Source organism: Athene noctua, chromosome 5, assembly GCF_965140245.1.
Source record: "Athene noctua chromosome 5, bAthNoc1.hap1.1, whole genome shotgun sequence".
NCBI classification, from domain to species: domain Eukaryota; kingdom Metazoa; phylum Chordata; class Aves; order Strigiformes; family Strigidae; genus Athene; species Athene noctua.
The window spans coordinates 26,122,136-26,145,517 of record NC_134041.1 but is presented as its reverse complement, the minus strand read 5'-3'; the positions used below and the strand labels follow the sequence as shown (position 1 = coordinate 26,145,517).

The window sequence follows — 23,382 nt, the reverse complement described above, 5'->3', positions numbered from 1 at the left end:
ACTGCTAGCTGGTGCACCCTCTGAGCAGACCTGGAAAGGCTCTGGTTTGCACTGGTGAGTGCAGAGCAGCTCCCAATGAGATTCTCAACTGGGCTGCACCGCTGTAGTGCTCTTGACTTCACTGGAACAATGCCACTCGGCTTCAGCTGAGGAATTAAACCAAGATGTTTATCCGACTATCCCATACCTTTCTTGGAACTGGAAAACAGGGCTGGGAATTTCGAAGGAACAGGCTTCCTGCTCTGTGTGTGGCCAGATGGACAACAAAGCAGGCTCTGTCTGAAGCAGTTTGACCGGAGCACTCTCCTGGGCGAACCCCAACAAGCTCAGGATCTTGAGAGGGGTGAGGAAGAATAGCAGGGAAAGGTTATATTCTGTAGAAACTGTGGAATGTTTGTGGCAGTTTTTTCTGTCTGCATGAAAATGTTTCTATAGACTGCCTCCCGACCAGTTGATTTTTTGGCAGTTCTATCCAGTCAGTCTGGCATTTGTACCTTACCCCCTTGCCTTGTTATTTGACACAGTGTTTTGCTCAGGAGTGGTGGGTGAACACATTCAAACCTGTCAATCTCTTTTGTTTATCATCCGTTTATCAACACCTGTAGCTAAATCTTAAAGCAGGTGAGATAATAATAGGCATAGAGGGAAAATGTGTGTTCACAACAGCTTGTTAACCTAAGTACTAAAAAGACACAACAGCAACTCAATCTGAGCCCAGACCTTCTGGCTCCTAGCAAATCACCCTCTCCAGCTGCCGTATGGAGATCTGCAAAACATTTTGAAAGCAGTGAGAGGAGAAAAATTCCACAGAATAGCTAGAACCTCTCTCCTACTCCTCCTTTTGGACCGTTTTGTAACGATTGGAGGATGAATGTCCACTGAATCCCTAAAGTCTTTGTTTCCTTTCACTGTCAATAGTGTCTGTAGGGAAGCTGTCTTTGCCCTTGCCTATCCATCCTACAAATGTAAGTGTAAAGCAGACCAAATGGCACATGACACAGGTTGTTTGGCACGGAGAGGGATCGCTGTGTTCTCTCCTCCCCGAACAATGGCTCTGCTGCAAGCTGCAGTTTCAGGTTCTGTGCCTGCCCGCCGGCTGCTGTTAGAGGATCTCCAGTTTATCTTTCAGTATCTTGAAGACACTGAGACGACACTCGTTTGTCATTTGCTCTTGTTTTCCAGCCGAGGAAGGAAATACAGTTTGAGTTTGATCTGTTCCTTCACTGTGACTGAGAGAAGTAAACGTTGTGATGAAAGGATCTTTCCAAGTGCAGGCTGTTGTTTTGTGCCTCTTAAAAAGACTGATAATCATTCATGCCCCATCTGTCCAACCACTGGAGACAGTAACAGTAACTCCCAGCACCCCGTAGGGATCCAGGGAAATAAAGGCTACAGATCTATTGTGAAATAGCTCCTCCATTCACAGGAGAGCTTGACTTGTGGAGATGAAAACCTATTACTTTGTTTTCCTGCGTGGTTTTGGATTAGTCAATAAGCTACAGAGGGTAGTTGCTGCATCTCTGTTGCGGCATGAGAAAAACAAGAAAGCATTACATAAGATAGAGATGTTTACTTGTAGCAGTCCTGATTAGGAAATTAAACAGAAATCCTGAGGTCGAGAGTGTCAGGATAGAGTTCAGAGAAGCATCTGGCCACCTGAAGGTGCATCTAAGCTTCTCTGATTTAAACTCCCAGGAGATTTTCAACAGCACTTAGCTTTGACCAGCGTAGAGCCACTTTGCTGAAAAACTCCCTTCTAGTAATTTTGTGGGATTTTGTCCACAATTCCCAGTCAGTGTACAAGTCCCAGAAAATTAGCACATGTATGTACACGTGCATGTACCTATACAGCAAATATTTTTGCTTGCCCCATTAAATGTATTTGCAATTATTTTACACAAACATAGTTGCCAGCTTATCGCTTAGATCCTTTGTTAATTGCCTTTAATTCTCTTGTAACTCACAGGAAGGAACATCCAAATTTGCCAACCTGGACAGCGGTGTGAAAGAAAATCAGGAAAGCACACGGAGGCGGCTGCAACTTCAAAAAGATATGGTGCGTTTGGGGTCCTTTTCCTGCCCTTTTTGACCTGATAACGTGATTAACCCTGAGTGGTGAATGATATAAGAAGCAAAAACTAGAAAGGTATTTAACAAAGAGAGCGTGCAGTAGGTAAAGACCTTGAGAGTGCCTCTGTCAAGAAAAACAATCACATCGGTGCTATAGATTAGCTGATGCAAAGCGAGGGAAGCGAAAGGTGGAGACTGAATAGGCAGTCAGAGCGTTTGTTCCTGTGCAAAGCTGTATTTCACTTATGCTGTGGGTCGCAGTAAGCAGGTAATACTCTGTGTGCGTGTATATAAAGTGCAGATATGTATAGATGATATCCCCCCCCCCGCCCCATACATCTGTATATAAAGATGGTTCCAAAGCGGGATCCGTGCTGCACCCCGCTCAAGCCGTATGGCCTACGCTGAGCTGCCACGCTGTAACCGCTGTGGTTTTTAGTGCAGCCCAGCTGTCCTCCTACTCCAGTAACACCCGCCTGTGTACTGAAAGGCCGGAGGAAACGGATATGCAAAGCTTCAGCATAGCCAGTGTGTTCAGAGATCTGATGCTGGGAACGCTCCGAGATTTCAGGATTCGGTGGTTGTACGCAGGGGCCGCGTCATGTTCCCTGGCACCAATCTTCCCCTGCCCCCTGCAAGGGGATAACTGGGTGGGCAGGTTTGCTGCTCCCGCTTGCATTTGCTTCACATCCCAACCAGCTGTTGGGGGTGGGCCCTGAGACAAGGGTTTGGCCTCAGTTTCAGGTCTTCCAGAAGTTTACTAAATCTGTCACATAGAAGAGTAAAAAAAGATTGGTGAATACAGACATGTGTTCTTCGTTTTCAACTGCCTTGTTTCTGTCCTACAAGAAATTAATTCTGTTAACTACTCTTGTTACCCTTTAGAGAGAAATACAGGGAAACTTTTTCATGTAGTAAGATACCTAATGTAAGTACTGGAATTCTTGTGATAAAAGAAAATTAGCTCTGGCAGAGCAGCAATTGCATTTACTTTGAAGCAAGCTCATGAAGCTTCTGACATGCCAGCTTGAAAATTGCACAGACTTTTACAGAGATTGCTTTGTAAAACGTGTCCAGTTTCCAGTCTGCTGCTGAAAATGCCTTTTGTCTCAAAGGTGGCAAAGATTTAAAAGGACAGGGGGAGAGAAATCTGGGATAGGGAGGCAAAAGTGCTGAATGTGATTTTTTTTTTTTGTCTATTTGTTTGACTGGAGAAAGTATGGATCCCTTGGATGGGAGAAACAAGCGTTTCCTTCACAAGTGTAGAAGCAGCCTGAATTCTACAACTGCTAGCAGCCTAGGAAGTTTAAAATGTGAATAATTACTCTCAAAATGAAAGGAATGGCTGAGGAAGATGGTCCCTTCTTAGAGGAGGATAACTGTGACTTGATTTGACTGGACTGTCAGGTGGCATGCACCATTAAGTAAAAATCCACTGGAATGAGGCAGAGAGAGAAACTGCTTCAACAGGCTAGCCGGGAGCATGCCCCGGCTCCTTCTCTTGTAGCAGGTAGCCGAGGGACCCTGTCCCTGCTGCTCGATGCTGCTTCCACAGGCGGGGTTTCCTGGTGTCCCACTGTTAGAAACCAGGGTGTGGTGGCAGTATGGTAATGGAAAACCACTTGGCAATGTCTGTGAGAGCATCCCACTGTCATTCGAGTTTGATTTGAATTGTAGATTAGATACTGAGGAGGATGCCATGAAAGAAAAGATAAGACCACTGTTTGGTTAAGCAGACTGCTTTTATTTCATTCTCCTATACAGGCCTATTCTAGCATTCTGATTATTACCGTTTCTCAATCATTTAATCCAACGTTGCTCTGATCATTTGCAGGCAGTAATGCAAGGCACGGTACCTTTTCTTGGTACCTTCCTCACTGATCTCATCAAGCTTGACACAGCCCTTCAGGACTATATCGAGGTAAATTAAGGCAATTTCTTGAATCCTAAATATCCTCCCTGCCTTCCCAGCACTGAGCGTGTCTGTTCCTGTATCTTCTACCGGGTTCTTCTGCAGCTCTTAAAAATGGAGGAATCTGTTTTCAAAAAAAAGGAAGCCATATGCAGTTTTATCAGCAACAAGACTCTTGTGTGAATTGGAGTGCTGTTATCTGAAGGGACAAGCTTAGCGTTGTATTTTGTCTTGTTTTCTTAGGTTAGAAAACGTGAAGAAAGTAGGCTTTCCATTATTCTGTTTCATTTTTCCGAAAACAACGTTTTAGGCATGCAGATTTATGTGAATAACTGGTAAAATACACACAATCACAAATTCAGCACTGCAGACTGATCACTGAAGAGCTTTGGTATTGACTTGGGTGTGTCTGAGCCCTAAAGTGATTGAAGACTTGGGTTTTTTTCGTTTCTCTTTAGCTGAACAAGCAGGGGGAACCAATTTAGCATAGGAAGGGAAAAAGGACTGCAAGAGAGTCTGGTTGTTTAACGGAGACTGAGGATGGGGCCAGTTTTCAAAGGTGTTTGAAACCATTAGTAGAGACACTGCAGCCTTTGTTGTGCTGGTGTTGGTATTTATGATAAGAATGGGCAAATACAGTTCTCCCTGGGCTGGCAGTGGTTGCTGGGGTTTTTAGTGGTGGTTTGTTTGGCAGAACTGCACAGAAGCAGGCCTGCGTAAGGTTGCTGTACATCCATTTTCTTTTGGGCAGTTTCCCTCCTGTCCGTGCTTTGTGTTTACTTGGTGTTTCTGAAACTCCCTGGGAACACTGCTAAAGTCACAGCACAGGCAAGAGCCAAGTTTGTTTCTGCCGTGCAAAATCCCACTGGCATTCTTCAGAGCGGATCTCAACACAGCTTTTATGAGCATTCTTGCATTGGGCTTTTTTTCTGGGGCAGATTGCCCTATAGGCCGTGAGGACAGCTGTCCCTTGGAGACTCAGATGTATGAGTGCTGTGGTTTATACCAGATCTGGAAACAGGTATTTTGAGAAGGTCCTTGCTCGGGGCACGTCTGCGCTTTACATTAGCCTTGCTACTTCATGCTGTTTGTGATTAAGTTCAACTAAGCTTGTGTTCTTCTATTCTGATCCCTGCTCTTTCCTTCCAACAGGGCGGCCTGATCAATTTTGAGAAGAGACGAAGGGTAAGTTGAATGTTCTGTGATTTTTAGTTTACTGATACCCTCTTCTGGAGCGTTCTCTTGGCGAGGCCGTTTGTCATTGCTCGGGCATATACAACAGCTGTGAATTTTAATGCAAGTTCACAAGGAAAGAATAGACCCCTGAAATGCTGCGAGCTTCTGCCGAACTGTGAACAAACTGCAGAACGAGAACCTACTTTTTGGATGTGTGCAGTAGGGGAAGAGGAGCTGCAGGCCACTTACTTCCGTGGGAATTACATGCGGGGCATGCCCATTCCCTCCCTATGGTGTTCATGGGAATGTGACAGATGTGTATGACCTGTGTGTTGAAACAGAGCTGGCGGCATGAGACCTTTGCTTTCCAGAAGATACAGTTTGTAAATATCTTCCTTCTGCTGCAGTAAACTATTTGTAGGTGAAGGCTGCAGATGAGGCAGAGAAAGAAAAGCTGTCAGTCTTTCTGTTCAGCCTGATCCTCGTTGGTCAGAGATGAGTTATGTTATGTAGGAGTTAAAGGTTCTGTCTGAATGAAGTCATGCCAAATCTCCATTCTGGGGTCTGAAAGCAGTCTTGGGAGTTGGCTGTGATGGAGCCATTTCCTCCCCTTAACTGCTCCCAGCTCTACAAACCACTTCTTGGACTTGCCTTGCATGTACAGCTGCATGGCTCAGGGTACTAATAACGGGATACGGGAGCTTCTGGTTGGTCATCGGTCCAGCTTCATACAAACCAGTGGCAAAGCCGCCCTCTGAACCAGGCCGAGTACTCAGCTGCATTCCTGCATCCTGATTCTATAACCTCCTCTAACACGAGGGGGTGTTAAGAATTATTCTGGCAGAGCGTGTGTGCAGGTGGAGTTAGAGAAGAGCTGCACGTTCTAGTCACACGTGTTACGGGTAGCATTTCACGTTCCTCTGGTGCAAGTGTGAGTGCACAACGTGAAAAGCCGGGGAGAATCAGACTCTCTGCTTTCGTCGCAGGCACCCCTAATTATTTACCCTCGCTTGCTGTCTGAGAACCACCTAAGCACAGGGCATGGTTTGTCTCTCACAACTGGTCTGGCCCGAGCAGGGGTCAGCAGGTGGGGTAATCTGAAGACTTTATGACCCTTTGCTACCCTCGTTCCTAGAGGAACAACCAGCAGTGCTGCCGTTCGGTGGGTTTGCACTGGCATTGCACTTCAGTTAGTACTTGGGAAAAGCGCTGTGGTGAAGTGCGATTCCTTGTGCTTGTCTTCTGATTTGTGCTTCTCTGAAAATGTCACACTTCAGTAAACATTTTGGATGCTGGGGGGAAAAAAAAAAGACTTCTTTGTTTGAAAAACTGGTTCTGGAAATAGTCACTCAACTGAAACTGAACTTCAGGTCAAACGAAGTTTGTTCTGGATCTGTTGTTGCCTGTGCTTAGTATATGAATGAGTGAATTTGGGTTTGTGTTGGTTTTTAATTAGAATTCCCATTTGATTATTTTTTTTTAGGAATTTGAAGTAATTGCCGAAATTATGCTCTTGCAGTCGGCATGTAACAGCTACTGCTTGACACCAGACCCAAAATTCCTCCGGTGGTGGAGCAGACAAGAGCATTTAACTGAGGAGGAGAGGTAGGTTCTTAGTCCAGCCGGTGAAGCAGGCTTTTCTTAGCCCACACCCCCCTGCAGGGAGGTTGTGTCAGCCTTGAGCTGTCCTCTTACAGGGACTTACATGTACTGCTGCTCCAGGAGAGTGGAAGTACCTCTGTCTTCTGCTAACCAGCTGTAGAAACCCTGTTAAACATTTAGCAGGGGTTTTTGGAGACTGGATTTTTTTTTTTTTTTTTTTTTGAGATTGGAAATGAAGCTTCTGACTTTGAAATCTGATAGTCTGTTGTGTCTGGGCTGTCTGTATGCCCAGAGGCACGCTCAGAGGCCGATCCTAGGGGAGGTCGAGATGCAGGCACTGAGCGTTGGGCTGGTGGATGCAGGCAGCAGGTAGCCAAGGCAACGCAGAGCTGGCTGAGCGCTCATCAGATAAACATCTCCCGGGTGTTTGGGGTGGGTTTTGCAGCCCTGCTGAGTTCTGTGCTACGGTACATGCTGCTAGACCAACGCAAGGCAATTTATTTTCTGCACTCTAATATTTCCACTAGGTATCTGAATACCACTCTGCTGCACTAAGAGTGTAAGCATAGATACATACTGCATTGTACTGAGTCATAGTGAAAAAAAGTCAGCTTATCCAAGATTCACATGCTAAGTATTTTCTTGACTATTTTTTTAAAATAAAATGATGAATGTTATCCAAAAAAGCACTAATTTTTAAAATTATTGTAAAGAAGTGAAATCTCCCCTTCATCGGGGTAAAGTGTAGAGAGCGCTGTGTTCCTCTTTGTGGGGTTGCAACCTTCGGTGAAGTGGGAATAACTGAAGGCTTCTCAAATATCTTGAATATTACTGCTTTGAGATACATAACTCATCGTCTTGTCTGTCAAAATTAACCTGGTGCCCTCTGTTCTGCAGTTACAACCTTGCACGCGAGATTGAAGCAGCTGCTGACACTGGCACCCCACCGCCGAAACCTCGGAAAAGCGTGGTGAAGAGGTTGAGCCTGTGAGTACGATGGGGCAAAGGGTATCTGGTGTGTTAATATGAACCTGAATAAATCAAACAAGCAGTGCTTGTTTTACCAGCTGAAAAACCTGGCTGGGGATGCAGACCACTGCAGTACATTAAGGAGACACCATCAGCTAGAAATGCAGACTTCTGTCTGAAGCTGTCCTTGCTGCTGCTATTGTTATAAGTAGTCATGAGGATTATTAATGAGGAAAGAGATTAGAGAAACAAAAAAGCCTTCCTAAGGTGTCAGAAAAAGGAATAATTGTAGGGCTGGATTATAAATTCAATATCTATTGTGTAATAACTTCCCTGAATGCAGAGGCAAAACAGAGTAAATGAGGATAAAGTCTGGCCTATTATTAGTCTCATTTGCTCACACTTGCAAAAATTCCTTGCAGGATTTTAATGTGAAAATTAAGGTTAGCAAAAGGGCATTTGATAATAGAAACAATCTGCCCAGCTGCCTTCAGGTTAGAGAAGGAAAATAATCATGGGGACATGGTTCAATTGAGTTTAATACTGCAAAGGTTCGAGCAGGAGGCGGTGGAGAACAGGGGCATGCAGCTAAGCAGACACAGGAAAGAACAGACTAGCAGGAATTCATGGCAAGCTGCAGGAAATGAAAGCAGAGATCAAGGGCGGAAGTAAAACTAACTTAAAGGTGAGAAATTTGAACCTGATGCGAGAGGAGATACGACAGGACTCCCGCATACCAGTGGCATGATCAAGATGAGGTGGGGAGATGATGAATTTAAGAGCACTATCAGCTCTTAACTGTCCTTTCCTGCTCGGTTCTTGTGGCCAGTTTCCTCAGAACAGGCAGTAGCCATTCACTTCACATCAGCACCACTGCAGGCTAGGGTCTGAAAGAAGAATGAATGGATGTTTTCAATCTAGAGTTTTGAGTTCTGATATGCAAGAAAAAAAAGTCCAGGCAGCTGTTTGGAAGGAGTTTCAGTTAGTCCATCTGAGTTCCATTTTGCGTAGTCCATCTGGCTGTGAGAACGTGAGCTTTGAAGATGACAGTGCCTGAGCTCTCGGTGGCCTGTCATGGGTGTCTCCCTCGGCACGTGCCTAAGCTGCGCGTAAGAACTGTCGCTGCGGAGCACAGGCTTTATTCTCTTGTTTCTGACGGCGTTTCAGTGCTGCAGTATTGTAATTTACTGCATGGAGTTTGTTTGCACTGTGCAGCCTTTGTCTAAAGAATTGTTTCATCTGCACTCTGAATGTATTTTGCAAATTAATACTGTAGAAAAGACTGGCATAATTCACCCCGGCAACAGTGGGTGACACCTCTTTAAATTGTTTTAAATCGTTAACTGCATGCTGACAGAGCATCTAATTCACCTGGCTTCTTTACTTTTTGTCTTATACAAGTTTGTTTCCTTTGACACTCCTTTAAATTTACTTGACCTGCATTTAGAAATGAGTCTTGGAGAGGCAGAGCCTATAATTTACACTTTCTCCTGATCTTCTCGTTGTGTACATCTCCATTCAGACTCTTAGAGAGAAACTGGTATCCGTGGCACCTTTACTGAGGGAAAGAATTTGCAGCGGGGAGGAATTGGCCTTTGGCAGACCTTTGCCTGGTGTTTGGCCATGTGTTACCTTTCATGCGCTCATGGCGACTGAGCAGGTCTTGTGTCAGTGGGACCCGGGTGTGACAGCAGTGTGCAGGACCGCGTAAGGTGCAGCCAGCTGCCACGCCTCTAACTCGCCCCTCCTCATCCCTTGGGTTGTAAACACATCAGGTTTACAAGCTGTCATTTCCTAGCAAGTGAGGCTGAAAATTCAGCAGACCGAAGAGTCTTGTTTGTGGTACTTGGGCATTAGCTCAGCTTTTGGCCTTGCAGCTGGTGGGTATGCCAGGTCAAGAAGGTATTGTGTTAGGGTGTAACAAACTCTCTTGACAAACCGTATGGACAGCATAGAGGAAACGGAAACAACAGGCCACTCAAGATAGGAAAGCAAAACAATGAAACAGTGCATAAGAACTTTGAACCAAGTGACCGCCTTGCTCAGGCCAGCTCTGTTCTGCTTTCACTTACTGGCTTTTATGCTTTCTTTTCTATACTAGACTGTTTTAGGCAACTCGACATCAAAGGCCTGCTGCTGGAGCTGATCTATTAAGTTCAAACAAGCTGTGGCTAGCCTTTCCGCTCTATTTTTTGGCAATTCTTCCTAAAGTGTCCACTCTCTCCACAATGATAACATGGTCTCATGTTCTGAATGATTTTTTTCTTTTCTGGCATTTTGTTACTTATCTTAGTGACAGCAGCAACTACTGGTTTTTCTTTTTCTGCTAGTAAAACACCTTTTACAGCAGAGGCAGTCATAGCTGCTTGGGCATTCTGTTCTGCCCTGGAAGCAGGTAGTAGCATTTCATCAGCAGGAGCTCCATTTAGTAAACCTGCTAGTATAGTCCTTGTTCTGGTATTGGCATTTTCAAAAGCAAACAACCGAAACATAGTCTTTCATTTCATCAGGTAAGTCCGCTTGATCTTTTATAGCTTGAGATAGTCGATCAATACAGGTCCTTGTCGAACAGCCGCAAATGGAGCTGTTTTTTTTTTCCCTTCAGGTATCTGCAGAAGAGCCCGGTGGGCTAGCTGTTGTGACATTTGGTGAAAAATTGGAGGGAAAGTCACCTGTACGGCCGTGGTGGCATATGCGCCCTGACCCGTTAACGTATCTACAGTCACAGCATAAAAGGGATCGTTCTGATCACGTTGATGCTTATTGAGTTCAGTAATTACAAGTTGTTTCCATGTTCTTTCCCAAATTAAATATTGAGAAGGAGTCAATAAAAGTGAAGCAATGTTCTGACAATCAGCAGGTACCATCAAATCCGCTGTAAGTATATATTTTATAATGTTCTTTGCCGCTTCTGATTTTAATCCCTAAGTGGTTACTGTTTGTTTTGCTTGCTGTAAAATTTTCCAATCACGTGGTTCCCACTTCCCGACTCCCCCTTCAGTGACCACGGGGCAGGCTAAAGATCCAACTGTCTGCCAGTCTCCTTCTAAAATAGCATCTCGGACTACTCCAGTCCATCGTCGCTGCACAGGATCAGTGTCGGAGGTTGGATAGGATGGAGGTCGTTGTATAGTCGGAGCTGTATTTGTTGTGGTTGGTGGTGGTGGCAGTGGTGGTGGTGGTGCAGAAGGAAGTGCAGGGCCTGAGTTGGAGTGCCACCAAGTGGTAGATTTTAAAGAGTCCTTTTTTGTGTCAATACAGGGATGTAGCTCCTCCAGCTTTTTCATTAGTTGATGTAACAGTTGGTCATTTTCTAAATCGCCTGCAGCAGGAACTGTTGGAGGCGTGTTACTGCCAGAGTTGTTGGATGATGACCAAGAAGAGGAGGAGGAGTGTGAAACTGGAAGGGACGAATATGATCGTGGGCGGCAACTAGATCCGCTTTGCTCCGCCTCTTCTTTTGTCATTTCCCTCATCTGAGGGGCAATCTCTTTCACTTGCGCTTTACTCTCAGTTGAAACTGAAACTTTGCTGCTTGTACCACCCCCTTCTGCACGAGCCGCAACTTCTGCTGCGGATGCAGCAACGGAACCCGACGTACCACGAACAGGCAGCTTAGTGACATCGAGACCAAAAAATTTCGCTACCGGACGACGTGGGGTGGTTGCTTTATTTACTTCTGCTTTATCTGGTTGTACCACCTCTATTGCTGCAGCGGCCACCTTCCGCTCAGCTTTCATCTCTTGTAAAGCATTAATCACTTCCCGCCACACCGATCCAAGTTCCTTTGCTTTTTTTCCTGCTTTTCCACCCTCTATAGTAAAATTCCACAGTAAATCTCCTACAGCCCTCCATTCAGAGGGATTAAATAACATAGAGGCGCTGAGGCAAAGCTGTGGCTCCTGCGCCCGTTGCACCAAGTCTTTTAGCTTGGACTGGCTCATATCACTACCTCTCTTGGAGAGTATACTTGTGAGGAGCCATATCGCTGCTTCCACTTCTTGTGCCATAGCAGCTTACCTTCGCAGAGGACAGCCTGCAGAACCGTCTCCTAACTCCAGAAGTGCGTCTATGTGCCGGCTTCTGTGTTTCTCTGCGCCGTTTCTATCCGAAGTTCTCCGTTCATCGCCACGTCTCGGTCGATGTGTTAAGAATAACGAGGTCCCTGTTCGGGCGCCATCTGCCGATGGATAGAGCCCGGATATCAAGAATAATACCAATAGGGTTTGCAAGCTCGATCCAATTTTATTAAGTACAGAGCACCTTACGTACTGTTAGAGAGTGACTATGCGAAGGCAAACAAACTGTGATTGGTTCTATGCTACTGTCCACACGCTATTATTCATATTTCATTGGTACAACGTAAGAAGCACACGCGAGAGGCGTGAGCCGTGGACCTACTACTTGAGGTTTCAACATCACGCCTTATCTCTAGTTAAAAGAATTTGCTGAACAATAGCTCTCTATGCAGTGGCAAGTCAGAGAGGAATGCTGAACAACAGTTCTTTCTACAGAGGCAAACAGCAGAGAATTGTTCATTTCAGTATCAAGGACCATGTGACTGTTATCTTCCAACAATTTCTCCACAACGGTACAGACTGGAATTTTTGGGGGGTTTGTTTTGCACATGAGCCGAGGAAGGTGACAGCCCCACCTAGAGGGGAAAACGGGACTGCAACGTTTGTCTTAAGAACACCACACAAGCCAACTCTCTTTGCGAGAAAACATTTTCCTTTGTGCCAGTATTACACAGAAGAAGGTCTGAATTTATTTTTATAAAACTGGAGAAGAAAAGTTTCGATACAGTTCTGCCTGAACCAAGGAGGAGGTCCCAGCCGCCTCCAGCTGACTGACGGGAACACTGGTTTGCAGGAGGTGTGGGTGAGCCAAGTGCCACAAGCAGTTGCTGCCTTCAGGAGGGATTTACATTCATGAAAAAGCAGGGCGGGTGCATCCCCAAAACACTCATCCCTGGAGACAGTAGAAACTGCAAGTGGGTCTGTTGCTTTCACACAGCTGGCAAACTTCTTTTTGCGCTTGTTCCATGCCAGAAAATTACCTATTTGGGATTTTTTTTCCAAAGACCTTTAAAAGAATGGACTGCACTTGCTTTGGGATGAATGTCATGGTTTGTTCATGAACAAGGCAAAGAACCACTACTTGTCTGGATTTAGGTCTGGTCTTAATGCCACTACAGGGCGGTTTTTCTTTCACTTTGCTAACCCGTTGAACAGAAATCGATGCCTTTTGCCTGTACTCTGGAAGGACCGATGTACCTCTTTGTAACGTGCAATCACTCTTCAAGAGCAAAACTTTTAACTCACGTTTTCCTTCATGAGGGGCAACTACATGACCTTTTATTTTAAAAGTGGGTATTGAGAGGAGATAACCGGGTCTTAAACATTACCCCAACCCCCCAGAGATTTTGATACACTCGTAGCATTATTATGGGCCATCTACAGGCACCTCCCTTGCTCTTGATGTATGTCTGTTAAATGAGTTTCCTGAACGGTACATCCTTTCAGCTGCAATAAAGAATTCAGCTGGCATGCTATCATCTGTTCTCTGTGAGACTTTAAAGAACATATTTCTTGAGTCTCTTACCAGAATACAGCCTTCCTTGAAAGGATAGTTAGAAGTTTTATTTTTAAAAGCCATAAATGAGACATTGGATTGTAAGCAGCTCTTACTGAATAGGCTGTCTTTGAGATACATTAGTCTGAGTTAAAACAAACTCAAATACTTAATTATATACATGCCTGGGTCTTTTTTTTCCCCACCGGTTCTGTAGCAGAGATTTTCAAAACTGTGCGCAATTAGCGATAAACTCATGACGCAGTGTTTGCTTTACTATGTTCTGCGTGAAGTTTTATCACCTCTGTTTACAAGTAGCACCATGTAGGTCCTAGTCTGAATAGTTTAAGAACTCCCACTGTTTCCCTGTTAGGAGGGTGAAGGAAGCGAGTTTGTAACTGAGCCTTAAACTTTGCCCAGAGTTAGGATAAGATTACCACAGAAGTTCAGTTTTCTTTGCGTTTCAGTGTAAGCGTGCACTGATGTCTGTGCAGTACCATTTGCAAAGCACAGCACTGCTCACTCAGAGGGGGTATGTCTGTACTAAGCTGAAAGGTGAATGTTCTTGATTTTAAAATTACACCCTCCAAAATGTTGTATATGAAAAAGATTTTTTTAATTGCTTCCCTGTAATCTTTATACAATAAGTATATAAACTTTTTTTCCACTAATATTTGCCTGGAGTGAATCTGTTTTCTTCTCTTAAGACTTTATTACTGCGTGTCAGTTGTGGGGTTTTTTCCTACCTCACACCACTTCCCTCACTGCCACTCTTTCCAACTTCATCACTTTTACTGTTTTAACTGTTCTCAACTTCTTCCAGCTCCCACAACTCATCTCCCCTGCCACCCAGAGAACTTGAAATGCCATATTTTAGCCGTAACCCTTCAGCTGCAACCTTCCTATACCTTTTTTTACTCTGCAATCGTGCATTTTCTTTTGAATTCCTAAAAGTTTCTATGAGGACGGCTTCTGTGTTTCTTCCGCACGGTGGCTGGAAGGGCTGTCCAAGTAAACCAGTCTCTCACCCACGTTACCCACGGAGGGGCAGCAGCTCACCACGAGCCATACGTAGTCCAGTCACACATTGCAGGAGTGCGGCGAGCTTGCCGAGAGCTCCAGGGCAAAGCAAAAGCCATCCCGGTGCATCAGTCACGCACACCAACCCGAGCCTGGCGCCTCAGTTTGCGCAGGCAGGGCCAGCGGACAGGGCGCAGTCCTTCTCCTGGGTCTGGAACTTACCCGAGCCAGTTTCATCTTATCGTCCTCCCCGAGTAGACTGAACCATGGTCTCCACTCGCGTCAAAACCACCACCAGAAAGAACGTGGCGACCCAGACGGAGCTGCCACGCAAACACGCAGCGGTGCAGGTCCCGGGCTGCAGGGAGTGCCTGAGCCTGTCAGTCCTGCCGGAGGGCTTCATACAAACCAGTGGCAAAGCCGCCCTCTGAACCCGGCCGAGTACGCAGCTCCATTCCTGCATCCTGATTCTATAACCTCCTCTAACACGAGGGGGTATTAAGAATTATTGTGGCAGAGCGTGTGTGCAGGTGGAGTTCTATCTTAGAGTCAAACAAAGGTAAACCACCAACAACGCTGCAAATAACAAATAAAGCACAGTCCTAACCAAGCACGTGATAAAGGCAACAGTAATAACAACACTATCGATTAACACTTTTTAAGCAGACATATTCAAACAAAATGTGTCCCAGGCCGGGCCGAGGGATGTGCTTCCAGCCTTTGGGAACTGGGGGGAGAAGGTGGTGGTTCACACGAACAGGTACAATTGCAAGACGGTTTACACGGACGCTTACAGGATGACCACATACATACCACAAGGGAAAAATACAGCAAGAGCTAACAGAGCACCTGCCACACAATTAAGTATCAACAGGGTATATATTCCGGTGGCTGTTGTGGCTGAAGATGGCACTCTGACTCGCGGGGGGGGGCGCGGGTTGTCTGCCTACGCAGCAGGAAAATGAAATTCCACACCCCCAGCCTAGCGCGCAGGCGTGGTTTAGGCCTTGGTACTTCCACCTCGCCTTCATGGGTCCAGTAATGACCTTTTAAAGTGCAGGCCCCGTTAGCAAAGGGACCTTCCCTCGGAACCAAGGGAGAGGAGAATGGTCACCCAAAGCAATTTTTGCAATGATAGACAATACATCCTAAAAGCGTTAGTAAGGCAATGAACATCGGCACTGCACAAAAATTTAGATTTACATAAGGATCCCTCCTCGTGCCTCAGGGCATCTGTCTCCAGGAGCGTTGGCCTGCAGGAAAAAGGAAGGAAAAGCTTCTTGGTTTGTTTTGTGAACCGGGAGTGGGTTATAATTAGAAAGATGGGGCAATCCACCTTGTATTAATTTTGTGCTCCTTTCCATGAGCATCTTTGGCTTTCCAGGTATGCTTGTTTATTGGTGTATCCAATACCAATGATACCGCTCCCACTGTTGGCAGTTCAACTAAGACAGGTTGTCTGGGAGAAATGAGATGGATTTCTGGGGTGGTTGGCTTTCAACTCCTACACCTAAATCTCTAACTGTTGCAACTAACTTAGTTGCAGCTGGAATCTGCATGGGAGGTATTTTTACTTTGCCGCCCGTAACAGGTCCAGCACTAATAGAGTTTAACTCCAAACTGATACTATCAGAAAGATTTAACGTCAGTCTTTCTGCACGGGTTGCCCTAGAGTTTGGCCATTAATTCATTTGTACTGATCATGTACAAGTCATGTACCTGTACTGATTCACTTCCCTTGCCTCGTGCAAAGGGCACAAGTCGGAAAGCAGTGCCCAATCCTCTTTCACCCCCCCAGGAACCAGTGATCCACTGGCCCATAACACACCCCTCAGGGAGCAACCCAAATCTGCTCCGAGTGGGGGCTCTGGTGACAGCACAGACTCGGCCAGTGTTCCATCATGCGAGTTTAATCACCCTGAGCCTGAAGACGCCTGCATCGCTCCCGTAGGAACCGCTGATGTGTCTCAGAAAAAGGTACAGTCTGTGCCTTGTTGCCAGAAGTAGCCTGAGAGAGACTGTTGACACTGCCAGCAGGGCCCAAGCCTGCTTGTCGTGTCGAGAGCATTGCTTTTAGAGGAACGGAGAGACTCTAGATATAAATGTGTAAAAATGAAAGCAACCCAGTCAGGATTTTTGCACAGTTCCCTCTGTGTTGCTGAGATACAAGGCAGACTGAAGCTCTCCTTCCCTGAAACCAGATTGTCTTGTGGTGCCTGTTAGTGGAACTGCACGAGGTTAATTTTTCTTTCAGTCCCTCGTTGTGCTTTTTGAGAGGGATGGGGCAGGCTAGCGGGCAGCATTTTTCTACCTGCGGGAAGCGGGGTGAGGAGCACGTGGCAGCATGACGTTAGCAGTGACACGGACAAGAGGATTTGTGAGCCCCCCCCAACCAAAACCAACTGAAATGGGAGATGGGATCAGCTGAAGAGGAGTAAGCTCAACAGCTAGACATTTCCTCCTCCAGTACCTCAGGTCTGATGAATTATTCTGCTGTTAGCAGCCTGCTGTTGTGTCCATCATTCTCAGTCAGCTGCGGCCGTTAAAGGGAGTTTGACTTCTGCGGCGGGCGGAGGAAGCAAGCAGCCGATTCAATGTGAATGACAGAGCAAGCTTCAACTTTATTGAAAGAAATCACCCCTTACCTAAGCACTCTACAATAATCATGCATACTACTCACAAATCTATTGGATACATGTAAAAGGCTACATTATAATGTCCCAGCCCCTTGTGGCATCTCAGGCATGTCACAACACCTTCCTTCTTCTGGCCTGCCCTCTTTGCCAGGGTTGTTTACCATCACACTCAAGGCCATTGTGTACCTCCGTTTTCCTCTTTGTTAACGTTAACAGTCCTTTGTAAGCATAACTGTACCCTGGGTTTTTTCCTTTGTTTACCTCAGATGGCTGCAATCAGCTCCTGCAGAGACCCGTGGCCTTGCTCTCTGCAAGCCGTTCTCCAACAGACTTCAGCAGCCCTGTGCCCACCAAGGAAAGCCCAGCTGCAGCCAAGCTGCGCCTGCAGCCTGGGGAAGGTGTTTTCTGGGTGGGAGAGCACGTGTGCATTAGGAGCAGCCTAACCCTGCATGAGGATAGGGAGGCACTGCAGAGAGACTTGCATAGATTGGATCAGTGGGCCAACGTCAACGGGATGAGCTTCAACAAGGCCAAGTGCCAGGTCCTGCACTTGGGCCACCACAACCCCCTGCACAGCTACAGGCTTGGGGAGGTGTGGCTGGAGCTGTCTGGAGGAGAAGGATCTGGGGGGCCTCATTGACAGGCGGCTGAACATGAGCCAGCAGTGTGCCCGGGTGGCCAAGAAAGCCAGCGGCATCCTGGCTTGTATCAGCAATAGTGTGACCAGCAGAAGCAGGGAGGAGTTTGTTTCCTGTAGTATTCTTCTACTGATATATCTAATCTAACCTAAGAAGATTTAAGATTCCCTCCCCCCCCCCCTTGAAATATTTCATGACGGCTTGATTTCTCCTTTGCATAATGCCATTAATCCTAGCTAGGATTTGACTTTGTAAAGTCAGTGGAAGTGAATAAAAGTAACTACTTCAAAAAGGTATTTCATTCGTTCAGATGATCTTCCAATAGTTTATTTACATAAATCATAGTGATGTCTGGGGATTTTTGACAGGATTTTTCATTTCACTCATGGTTGCGGACACTCGAATGGGCTCAAGCCATTTCTTTCTCTCAAGGAAAATTACTTTTTTGTTACTGGAGTTCCATTAGTGCTGGTGATATGTGATTATGCACGTCATGTAACTGTGACTGAGGTAAAAGAGCAGGTGTGTCACGGCATGTTTTCCTCAAGCTGAGGATGCAGTCCATCAGTCAGTTTGGTCCCCATTAAACAGCAGCAACAGAAAGAGAACTGTACACCTCCCCATGCTGCCTCTGTAGTTTGGCCTTTCTTAGGTTAGTGATCTGAACATTCCTTCCCAGAGACAGTCAACTCAAGAGGTAGAGGGAAATCTTCTGTTTGATTGCTCTTGTTGATGTATTTGATTTATAATCTCATTTTAAAGTTTTTATCCCACATACTTAACAAATCAGTATTTAAAGTAGTCACAAAAATAATTTTCTGGACCGTCCTCTAAATAATGGCAGAATTGAAGGGAATGTTTCTAGTTATTTCAGACTTAAACCAGTCTGTAAGCATGACAACCAAATGCTGTCTAAGCCCCTCCCCCCAACACCAAACCCCAAATTTGTTGACAAATCTTGTGCCAAATGAAAACTGTAAGAGAAGATGGAAATGTTCTAATGGTAAGTTTGCAAGATGACGTTGGCACCGTCCTTGCAAAAGTATCATGAAATGTTTCACATCCAGATGTGTTCATGACCTGGGGTTCTGTGTGGCAACCCAAAGTTGGTATTTTCAGAAAGGGAATCACAAGTGCTGATGCCAAAGTTGTGGTCAGTTTTCGTGTTTATTCAGAAGTTAATGGGGCACTGAGTTACCACTATTGTTCCTCCCAGTAATAATATTATTTGTGGTGTGATGGATTTTCTTTTAGATGATAATATCTGATGGGATCATAAGCTAACTTAATAGCAGTTGGACTGTAAAAGATTGTGTGGAGCGTAGAAGTTATCTTCAAGATAAACTTACTGAAAACCTCTGCTATTCGATACGGCATTTGGTGTTCATTTAGCCAAAAGTGACAAAATCACGTAGTAACTAAAGATGGAGTATTGAGGTGAAAGATGGAATTTAATCTTTGTTTCATTGTGAAAGCTGTGTCCGGGATCTGGCTTCTGTCTGATTTTTGTGATTGTTTTGTTTCAACTTTGTAGGCTGGAGGGGACGAGTTCCCTCCAGAACATACTGTCAGCCAGTATGAAACCTGCAAAATCCGGACAATAAAAGCTGGGACTCTGGACAGACTTGTGAAGAATCTTCTGACAGCTTTTGGAGACAGGGATTTCACCTACACCAGTATATTTCTGTCTACATACCGTGCCTTTGCTTCTGCTAAGGAAGTACTGGAAATTCTTGAGAGGTAAGAGCCAGTATACAGTGGGAACTGAGCCATCATTTACATGATAGGGGGATGTGCTCAGCAATTTCTTCCATTACTTTTAGAGGACATGGACTTAATAACCCAATGGAAAGATGTCAAGAGTCCTGCAAAATTCAGAATTTCAGCATAAAGATAAAATGTGTAAATGCATGCTGCCCACATCCCAGCTGTCATTAAAGCGTAGTCATCAGGCAGCAAAAGTGTGCCGTGTCTGACTGCTAAGGATCCAAACTAGGACCAACGCAAGAAAATTAGTACAGCTTCCCTCTACCCACCCCTCAAAAAAAAAAAAAGAATGCATGGGCTGCAAAGTCATACCTAGAATAGATTAGTATGTTTTTCTGGATACTGATATTTTTGGACCTACACTCTCCTGTTTGGGAGCTGCTGATTTGAGACAGGGATTGTACAAACATAAGAAAGAATTCACTGTCCCCTTCTAGTACTTCACGTGAACATGCAGTCATAAGTATTTGCAGACAGCAGAAGAACTGGATGATATTCTAGGAATAGCTTAGGGTAAGACTGTTAAATCACATCTGCTGTATCTGTATAAATGCTTAGAACCCACAAGATTAGTTTTCTCACACTGAATTCTAATTGGGACATGATTAGATCGGAGGTGATCTTATTTTGGGAGGAGAATATTTACTGCATTTTCCCAGTCAAGTTTGTGTAGATTATATTTACTTTAAAGAGGAGCTGACTTGCCAAGTGACAGTGTGTCGTGAGAGTGTCTTGCTTCCTAAGCCTGTAAATTGCCAAAGAGGCACAGATTTATCAGAGGAGCCAATAGCTGTGTGCATATAGATTGTCCCTTTTAGCCAGTAATATTTTGTGTATGATTTATTTTACTGACTTTTATAAAAGACACATTTTTAACAGAAAAAGTTGGAATAAATAAATAGTGAGTTGAATTGAATGGAATTTTTCTTTGAATTGCAAACGCTGTCTGTACAGACCTGGGATTCTTGCGTGTGAAGCCTTAGACTGATACTTCCACCTCTTCTTTTTGTCCTTTGAAACATTTTGGATGACTTTGTTAAGAGTTCTGACATGAACCTCCTGGACACAAACTGGCAGCCCGCTAGGTGTTCTCTATCTGATGTTACGAGGATGTTGTAGCACAAGCACTTAAAGATGCACTTACTCTCCTCTGACTGTTCAGATTAATTTCAGGTGCCTGACACCCTTAGTTGGGCACAGAATGCGTAAAATCAGCTTGCCTTATTCTGGACTGTGCGTAATTGTCCGCTTTCATTCATGAAAGCTGGCTGTAAGGAACCATGAACTCCGTTATGGAGCTGTATGTCTGAAACAGGGGGCACTGCCGTTGAGAATGAAGGGCATAATCCTGCCTTCGAGGCACATGCGCTGCCTGTGTAGGTGAGAGATTTTGCTTTGCACTTTTGGAGTCGTGCCCATGGTTTCCTCTTTCCCAGTGGTAATTTTCAGAGTGCCGTGGGCCCTTCCCACTCGTGACAAGTGTGTCAGTAGTTTTGGCACAAGTGGGCACTTGTCACCTCGAGAACTTTGTGGGAAATCCCTCTTGGAGTAGGAAGAAATGGCAACTACTAGAGAAAGAGAAGCTGCGTTGGAGAAAGTGGTTGTGTTGCAGCCTCATTGCGCCCTGGAATATTGCTCTGGGCAAGGATGGAGTGCAAACAGGCAGAAAGGGTCTTGGACCTGTGAGCAAGGAAAATGTTTTGGTTGATTCCTCCTGTGTGCAGGCTGCTTCATGTAAGTGAACTGTCTGTCTCTTGAGGACTTGTTTCCTCCTAAGTGAAATAATCTTCAAGCTCCTTAGTTTTGCCCAAGTGTTAGATTCCATATTTGTAGTTTGAGCTTTTTAGTTGTTGATGAGACTTGTATATGAATTATGCTATTTAGGATTTTGCTTTTATTCAGTAGGAGTTCCTCTAAACACCCGTCTCATTTTTTCAGGTGCGGAAACCCAGAGCCCTCAAGCTGTGAAGAGGATGTAAGCCAGGATTCCTCTGAATCCAAACCAGTCCTGGGGACGTAAGTGTGTTTCTTCACTGTTATTTTGCACAGGAAGCCCCAGTCAGGATTCGGTACTGGGGGAGGCTGTGGGCAGCATAGATGTTGCTTCCTTTGAAATTTCAGAGCACTGTTGGCTTGCTTAAAGAGGCTTGTGTAAAGGCCACATATCACCGGTCTGGTAAGATATCCAGCCCTATAACGCAGAGATCTTTCTGTCAGGGAAATTGTCTCAGAATTCAACATGAGACGAACACATCTAGGCCAAGAGTTAGTTGATTCAACAAAGGAGGAGTGTTTGTTTCCCCTGCTTTACCTCTGGTGGTAAATGGTTATGGCTTGTGACTGATTTCATTGTGCATGACAGCAGTGTCTGCAGACCAAAGCTGGGGTTGTTTCAGGCAGCGTGTGTATGCGTGTTTCTTTGCCACTAGTGCCCCTGTGATCTACAGTGTTGCTTTTAGAGTGAGATTTAAATTCTGAAGTCATCCGAATTTGCAAGAAAAAGAGCAAAGCTGTTCTGAAGTGCAGTTAAAGGGGTAAAGAACGGGTTTGCTTATCCTCCTAGCACCATTTATGTGACTACTGGCTGGAAAAGATTTGAAATACAGGGATGGCTTCCTTGTCAAGGGGGAAATCTTCAGGACTTCCTTTTCTCAGGGAATTTAGAGGTTTCTTTTGCCTTTTACTCTGGAACAAGGGGCTTTTTTCCCTTTCACGTTATGTCCTACTCTGTCACAGTAGGTGATTATGAGGCAGTGGCTGTGGACAGTGTGTCATGTTATGTGACTGCACACAAAAGTCCTTTTCCCTAATCCCTCTGTCAGCTCATGCGAATAAAATTCTCTTTACATCGTTTTTTGAGATGCTGTCTGTGTCTTCCCAGCCTGTAATATGTGCTGTGGCCCGTGGTCATAGTGCACCAACATAGACATGGTGAGCTACCGGCACGTTGCTGTGACGAACCACAGATCTCACAGAAAATGCAGCAGAAAAAAAGAAAAGTTGATAGCTACTTTTTTTATCCAGGCTTGAAGTTTCTTAAAACTTGAAGTAATTTGATTATTTTGGCAGACTTTGTTTTGTTTTTTTCACACTCAGTTGAAATTTGTCAACAACATTGTGAGTTATCTCTGGAAAACCATAGCATAAATTTTACGTCTTGTTACAAAATCAAGTTGAAATGATGGGAAGTCCCTGCAAAGACAGGATTTAAAGAATTTCCCATAAGCATCCATTTGTGGAGTATCTATGTACCGATCCCAATAGGTGGGTGTGGGTTAAAACCTGCATAAACCAGGAAAAGGAGATAAACAGATCGCTTCCCTCCGTTTCAGGCAGGGTGGAAACCGCATTGATGCATCAGCTCTGGTTTCCCCTCATCCCTCTCAGTCTGTGTTAGGCTTGTCCATGGGCAGTTCTCTGCAGTTGGTGTCTTTTTAGCTACATGTGTCCAAGAAGGCATGCGATAACTTTCCTGAACAAGATCCAGTGCTCCTCTAACTCCTTAAGCGTTCCTCTTCCAGCATAACCGAGCATAACCTTTTTGCATGGTGTAATTTGACAAACCCTCCCTGTCTTTGAGCTAAGGGTAAACTCAAGATTCTGCTGATACATTTTTTTGTTAAACGCATTTCATCCTGAGATTAGCAAGGCCAGTCTGTCTTCTGGGTTCAGCTGTCTTGGCGCTTCAAGCTCGATACTGGGCGCTGCCCGTGCTGCACATGTCACGGTTAGGGTGTTATCTTCACAGATGAGGCAATCTCACTGTGTATGTTCATGGGGGTTAGGTTCAGGCTTAGACGGCTTCTTCACAGAAGCCAAGGTTTCCTTCAGTCTTTCTCCTAAGACAGCAGATCGTGAGTAGTATGGGTTGGAGGACAATGCAGCTTCAGCTTGGTCCCTAGACTTGGCAGCAGCAACTGATGGGAGGAAGGGCAGCAAAGGAAGCGTTTGATTTAGCGCTTCCACGGGGAAGCTGCTACCCTGAATGCGTCCAGAGGAGGGCAACCAAGGTGGTGGC

At 45.2% G+C, this 23,382-nt stretch overlaps 1 protein-coding gene across 1 annotated transcript in view; it reads left to right on the top strand.

The window, feature by feature from the left end:
* The window catches only part of LOC141960986 (ral guanine nucleotide dissociation stimulator-like 1), a 56,147-nt gene extending 36,806 nt beyond the window's left edge, over window positions 1–19,341 (top strand). Inside the window, exons 10-17 of the mRNA XM_074907417.1 lie at window positions 1,967–2,056; window positions 3,905–3,991; window positions 5,135–5,167; window positions 6,642–6,763; window positions 7,658–7,747; window positions 8,266–8,280; window positions 16,129–16,300; window positions 19,132–19,341. Of these exons, the coding sequence (XP_074763518.1) occupies window positions 1,967–2,056; window positions 3,905–3,991; window positions 5,135–5,167; window positions 6,642–6,763; window positions 7,658–7,747; window positions 8,266–8,280; window positions 16,129–16,300; window positions 19,132–19,341 (819 nt within the window). The remainder of the gene's footprint in view (window positions 1–1,966; window positions 2,057–3,904; window positions 3,992–5,134; window positions 5,168–6,641; window positions 6,764–7,657; window positions 7,748–8,265; window positions 8,281–16,128; window positions 16,301–19,131) is intronic.
* Window positions 19,342–23,382: the final 4,041 nt, after the last annotated feature.